Source organism: Priapulus caudatus, unplaced genomic scaffold (genome assembly GCF_000485595.1).
Source record: "Priapulus caudatus unplaced genomic scaffold, Priapulus_caudatus-5.0.1 Scaffold1849, whole genome shotgun sequence".
Taxonomy (NCBI): Eukaryota; Metazoa; Priapulida; class Priapulimorpha; order Priapulimorphida; family Priapulidae; genus Priapulus; species Priapulus caudatus.
Genome location: NW_014578910.1, coordinates 37093 through 43717, shown reverse-complemented (window position 1 = coordinate 43717; position 6625 = coordinate 37093). Strand labels below are relative to the sequence as shown.

The following is a 6625-nucleotide window of genomic DNA, read 5'->3' as shown; positions in this document are numbered from 1 at the left end:
CCCCCCCCCCAATCCAAAACTGCTTCCGGCGCGCCTGCCATGCAATATATATGGAGTGCCCCCCCCCCCGACCCAGCACGACCCAGTTAAGGCGCGACAATGCAATGGTCATGCCAAACTGCATGCAGCGCCCCCTTCCCACACTCAGGATATAGCCTGGATATAGGATATAGCCTGGATATAGGATATAGTAGATTGAGCCTATAAGCGAGAGCGCCATCTGTCGTGGAGTTTGTGGTCATGCATGTGCACCGAGACATGTTAGACAAGGTAGATGAACAGGATGTAATTTCAGAATTTGTAAGTTGCCATCCAGGCAGAAAAGATAAAATTGGAATAATACAAAAATAAAATGACAAGTTATCTGACTGGACTGTCTGGTATTACTATTAACACTGATCAATTAGAGGTGTTATATCAGTGCTCTAAGATTTGGAATGTGTATTTAATATGACAATGTACCCATTCAAATTTAAACTTCAAAACATACAGATGTACATAGTGAAAGTATAAATACATATTGAAAATAGGCTTATTTTTCATAATTATGTACTGATAGTATATACAATTTTGTAAATAATGTTTTATTAGTTATCATACTCATAATATATATTTTAGATACTTTAGTCAAAACATCAGCTTTAGCTACATTCCTCTTTGACATTTACAAATTGACCTTTTAAAATGATCAGAATTGGTTGCTTTCAACATAGCCTTAAAATGCAGGAAATGCCATTTCCAGGCTCTACATTTCAAAATTTTTCTGGGGGAGTACCCCCCGGCATCGGCTACATATTTCTGTCTGCAGTGGCACTTTTCGGGAGGCCACTACGGCCCTGCTCTACTCTCTTTCGCCTATTATTGCCGACAATTTCCTGTAAATTCCGTGCAAATGCTCCTCTGCAACACACATGTCCACCGCACGCACGCTGCCACACGTTGGTTTGGTAGTAAATAGATTTCGTATTTATTTAGCATTATATTTTATTGACACGCTCCAAGTGCCTGTGTGTATATGTTTTTATTTGCGTGTAAATTCGTTATTAAAATTTTCTTGATTCTAAGAAGTTACGTCAAATGACCTGAAGATGGCGCCTGTGTATAGAACCCGCGCGCAATCCCGATAAAATTTTGAACATGGCTGAAACGTGTTTTCGGGAAATTGCTCAAGTTAAACGTAATTTACAACCCGTGGAGGAAATTATAATCCCGACAGGTAATTTCTAACCGACGCAAACTAGCCTAAGTTTTAGTAGAAACCCTCACGATTTGTGTTAATTAGATAGTGGTTTATTAAACTTAGTCCGATAGTCGTTTTTCAACGAGAAATCGTAGACGATTAGGCCGGAGCTAGTCTAGAAGACATGACCCGTGCCATTGTGTATTGTATTGTAGACATGAAGTATTTTGGGACATGTTAACTAGACTAGGGCCGTTAGGCCTACTGCTAGTGATAATCATAATGCATTGCAAGTGTTTTGTTATGTAATATAACCAGTTCCCGAGTTGTCTAGATGCCTCTTTGGCAGTGTCTTAGTTGTCTAAAGCCTAGGACACACTAGCGATCGATTCTGTACGCTGCCCGGCAGCGTATATGTTCGCTCACGATTTTAGAACGCCGTACGAGTTGCGCGTACAGCTGGACACACTGTACGGTGTCAAACCACTCCAACGGCTTTCCTAGCTTTCGTTGCTACACTTGATTGGCTGCTAAAAACAATCGCGTTCGAGCACGATGATTCATTGTTGGGCACGCTGGTGCAAGCGCATGCAAGCGCATGCGCTGTACGCAAGCGATGGAAAACCGCGCGTAAATATTCAACATGTTGAATGCGAGCGATCAGCCGGGCGTATGCGATCGCGAGCGAAATACGCAGCCGTGAGACCGGACACACCGCGCGGACCCGGCACCGTATTTATCGATCGCAAGCGGCCAGCGTAGAAAATCGCGCAGTGTGTCCTAGGCTTAAACAAACGACTGGACCCGGTTTCGGAGTCCTGAAAACTGATCAACCGGCTCTCTTCTCTGATTGGTCAGTTTCCGAACATAACAGGACAAATATATAATACTATTAATAGGACAATTTTTAATGCAAAACATAAAGAAATATATTTAATTCCGAACATAAACAAAAGTTCAGAACAAATAAATGCAGAAACAAATAAAATACAAAGAAATACAGAAAGCAGAGGAAAATAAAAACATCCTATGGGGTTCGAACACGGTCCCTTACTATCGCTGAGAGGGTCTATGTCCCCCAGGGTACTGCCGGAACGTACCCTGGTACTATCTAATATGCCGGACCGTACCTCGCCTACTCCACTAACGCTCAAGGGGTCGTTGTCGTAACAGGTACTACAGATATGTACCCGAGGTACATATATGCATACACAAAGTGTAGCGGTAAGACTTGTACTACGAAGTGTACTACACCTAACAGTAACCTAACGCATTACACGCCTAACCCTAACCGCTAACCTAACTCTAACGCCTAAACCCTAACCCTAAACATACTCATATAAAAATATAAACATAATACTAAACAGCTGAAAACTACTCGGGGGTCACATATCTGTACAGTACCTGTTACGACAGACGACCCTTATCGTGGCTCCCACTAACGAGTCTAGAGAGTCGCCTAAAAATAAAATAAATAAGTGACAAAATTAGCCAATCAGAGAAGAGTCTGAGCCGGTTGTTTAGTTTTCAGGACTCCAAAAACGCAATCCGGTTGTTTAGACACTTCTATGTTTTTTCGTGAGTGGACTGAGTACGGCAGCCTCCTTGTTCGTTGGACTGAAGGACTTTTTTTGCATTTGTTTGGGTCTGAGGCAATATATTTGCGAATCTGATGTAAAGTTACTAAATACATGTTCATTTTCTAATCGGCGAGTGGTTTTACTACTACTTACTACTAATAGTAGTAGTATTACTAGTAAGTATATACTAGGTATACTACTTGTACGCGTAGTATTTGGATTGCTCGCCTGAAACTGGACACTTCCTAAGTGTCGCATGCGTGATGATCTTTTTGTTTTTTCTTGTTTTTTCTTTTGTTTGTATTTGTTGGGCGACGGGCGGGGGGGGCGTAGAATATTAGCCATGCTTTGTTGTTTTCTTTTTGTTTTGCGCTTGTAACCTGACAACACATAACAGGTCTTACTAACTTACTACTACGAAGTTGTTCAATCAAAATGTTTCCTTGAGGGACGAGGTTGGCGCCATGTTTTGTTTATTGCGACCGTTTTTGAATGGGCGAGACGCGCAGTGACTATACTGCGGCATGCTGCGCATGTCGCCGACTGAACAACAAGAGGCGGCGCCTGCGCTAGTGATGTCACGATGCATCGGTTGAACAGTGGCTCAAGCCAAGGCCTTGGTTATCAAATTTCATAATCTAGTTTCATCGAAAAAAAAAAAAAAAAAAAAAAAAACATCGAAATAAATTTACAAACTTGAAGAAGAAAACTGGAAAACTGATGGGAGATCAGAGATATTAATCGCTATTTTAAGTTGGAAACACCGCACATTCGCCGCAGTTTACTCTGTTGAGGGGCTAAGAAGGCACTAGGAAGCACTATAGGGATTTATATACGCTGGCTAAACAACATACATACATGCACACACATACATATGCGCACGACGTTACGCAACGGCAGGGCATTCACACCCCGAGTAACTCGATTGTAATCCGATCATCGGTTACTTCGATTCGGCAACCGATATCGATTACGAATTAGAACCATTTACGAACATAGCCTGCGCGCATGCGCATGTAAGAGCATCAGTTTTCGGGGGAGCGTCCAAATACTAGCGAGTACTTACTATCGGGCCTCGATTACACACGACGGCCCGACAGGCAAATTGCGTCGGTGCCCCTATCAATCGGGCCGTACTGCGCCTGATAAATCCAAAGCCGACGACGCCAAGACGTACCTGCTTGCTCTTTTCTGTAATTTTGCCTCGTCGCCTCTGGCTAGACTGGTTCGCGGCCGCACTGTTCTGTCGCAGAGCGTTCACATTGTCTAGCAGAGGCTGGAGGGCCGGATACGCAGCTCTTACGCTCTTCGGCAAAAACCAATACGGCGTCAACGGTGGCTTGCTGCAACCGCTGGCAGTAGACGATCGATAGTATTCGTGCGGCTGTGTATGCCCGTGAGTAGACGAATATTTATGCTGCACGTGGAGCATCGGCCGCGCACGCCGATTTAAAGCGGGAACGACGCTGCGCGCAAGAAATGGCCAGCTGTAATCTGTATGGTGTGTAGCTTGCTAAATGCAGTAAATTTAGAGAAATTTTAGTAGAATTCATACGATGACACAAAGTTTTTCATAACAATGGTCTGGGTCTGGGCTAGTGAAAGTTAGGTCAGGGCTAGTGGTTTTCCTCAGTTGCTAGCCCGATGGTCTAGTGAAATAAAAAGTCAACGTTGAACCCTGTTACTGTTCTTCCATTAGCAGAGGTTGATGTATTAATTTGTTATGAGTTTCCCTTTATTTTACAAAAGTGCCTTGGTGCCCTTCTCAAATTGTGAGAGTTGCCTTGATGCCTTTTAAAATTGCCTCGGTGCCCATCCATTTTAGAGAAAATTCAAGGCAATTTCTCACATGCCCCCAAAAAATTGTCTTGCCCCTCTTGTCACTTAATTCGAGGCCTGCTACTACTAATAGTAGGCCTACTATATAAATTCTAGCTCATCAAAACTCTCAAATCGTGAATTTATTTCCCAAGGCGTTATTTCGAAATCAGCCGCCATCCGCCGCCATCTTTGTTCACAAAGTATGAAAGCAAATGGACTGCCGTACCTCCAGCTTTGTAAATTAGAGATACGGCTGTCGGACCTGCAGCCACTGCCTATTTCTTTGAAATTCAATGTCACACCAAAAAAAATGAAAACGTTGTTGCACATAAATGCCTCACTTTTGTTTATAGAAAACTTAAGCAATAGAATAGCGTTAGCAGGGGTAGAAATTAACTTTTGAACAAGGGAGTCCAACAGACTCTCTGCCCTCAAAAACAGGGAGTCCGCAGCAAAATGAGGGAGTCTGTAGTCTGAAGTTCAAGATTAAAGATTTGCTGAAAAAAACATGGTAGTTTCGCGAGGCCGTACTCTGGAACGAACTAGTTAGTACAGCAGAATTTTCAGGGAGTCACACGGACTCCTGCATATGTCACATCAGGAATCAGGGAGTCTGACAGTAAATCAGCATCAGGGAGTATTTGACTCCGGACTCACGTTAATTTTGCACCCTGCGTTAGATTATATATTTTTCTAGGGCACAATCTATTAGTCTACATGTATACAAATGTATGCTTATTGTTCATTATATACCTTGCTTGCTTACATTTAATAATACTAGTAGCGATATTGCTACCAATACTAGTTTGGATATATTGGTAAAACGTTGAGGTGATGTGCAAAATGCCACGATTACAACTTACAAGTCATTTTCATGCATTTCAAGATTGCCAAATTGTCGATGTAGAGTCCCCCCCCCCCCCGGAACTTTACAAATCCCATACAAATGCAATTTGCTCAAAACACGTTTATAAATAACATTGAACAAAAAAAAACTGATTTCCAAATTGACCATTGAATAATTTTACCTAGAACCCACTAACCTGGTCATGGATCTGCTTTAAGTCAGTGAAAAATTTAAAAGCACATAGTTTTTGGTTACCAATCCTTGATAAATTGGTCATTTCACATCAACAACATTCTTTTTCTTGTTAAAAGTTCAGGCTGACTTATTTTTTATGAAACTAACGTTTATAAATACCACACGTAGTTAAATTAAGTAAAAATTAATAATATTAAATATATTATTTCTTAGCTAAATCATGAACATGTCAACTATCACAACAAAGAATAGAACAAATTTCGCCAGCTGCTGACTTGTAAAAGCAAATCAGGTCGATGATTGGGTAGCTACAACACAAGAAATGTACATTGTAGATTAGATTGCAGCGTAGATTGTGTATGGTTGTATTTAAACTTCAAATATTTATCATATATGAAGTGTAATTTGTAATATCTATATATTTATGTTTGCAGGAGCATCACAGAGTTTGTTACAAGATGTGAAGTTTCCAGAATGTGCTGGATCGTATGCCTACAAAGATAGCTGTAGCATTGGCTCATTTCTGAATAACCAATTTATTACCTGGTGAGTGAGCACTATAGTATAGACCCTTCTTAATTATTATTCATGACCTGGGGTCACACACGAAAACGAGGCTAAGCTAGGCAATTTTGTAAACAATGGCTGCTCAGGCAGGCGCGCACGTAGGCCTACACGCGGGTACACGCACGTACACGCAGATACACGCACGTACACGCGGGTACACGCACGTACACGGAGATACACGCACGTACACGCAGGTACACGCACGTACACGCAGATACACGCACGTACACGCGGGTACACGCACGTACACGGAGATACACGCACGTACACGCAGGTACACGCACGTACACGCAGATACACGCACGTACACGCGGGTACACGCACGTACACGTAGATACACGCACGTACACGCAGGTACACGCACGTACACGCAGATACACGCACGTACACGCGGGTACACGCACGTACACGCAGATACACGCACGTACACGCAGG

At 42.4% G+C, this 6625-nt stretch overlaps 1 protein-coding gene across 2 annotated transcripts in view; it reads left to right on the top strand.

Annotated features, from left to right (window-relative positions):
• The first annotated feature begins 1122 nt into the window (after positions 1-1122).
• Positions 1123-6625, top strand: part of LOC106817749 (nuclear pore complex protein Nup160-like) — a 27577-nt gene continuing 22074 nt past the window's right edge. For both annotated transcript variants that reach the window (XM_014822444.1, XM_014822443.1), the window contains exons 1-2: positions 1123-1216; positions 6058-6169. In XM_014822444.1, the coding sequence (XP_014677930.1) occupies positions 1138-1216; positions 6058-6169 (191 nt within the window). In that variant the 5' untranslated portion in view covers positions 1123-1137. The remainder of the gene's footprint in view (positions 1217-6057; positions 6170-6625) is intronic.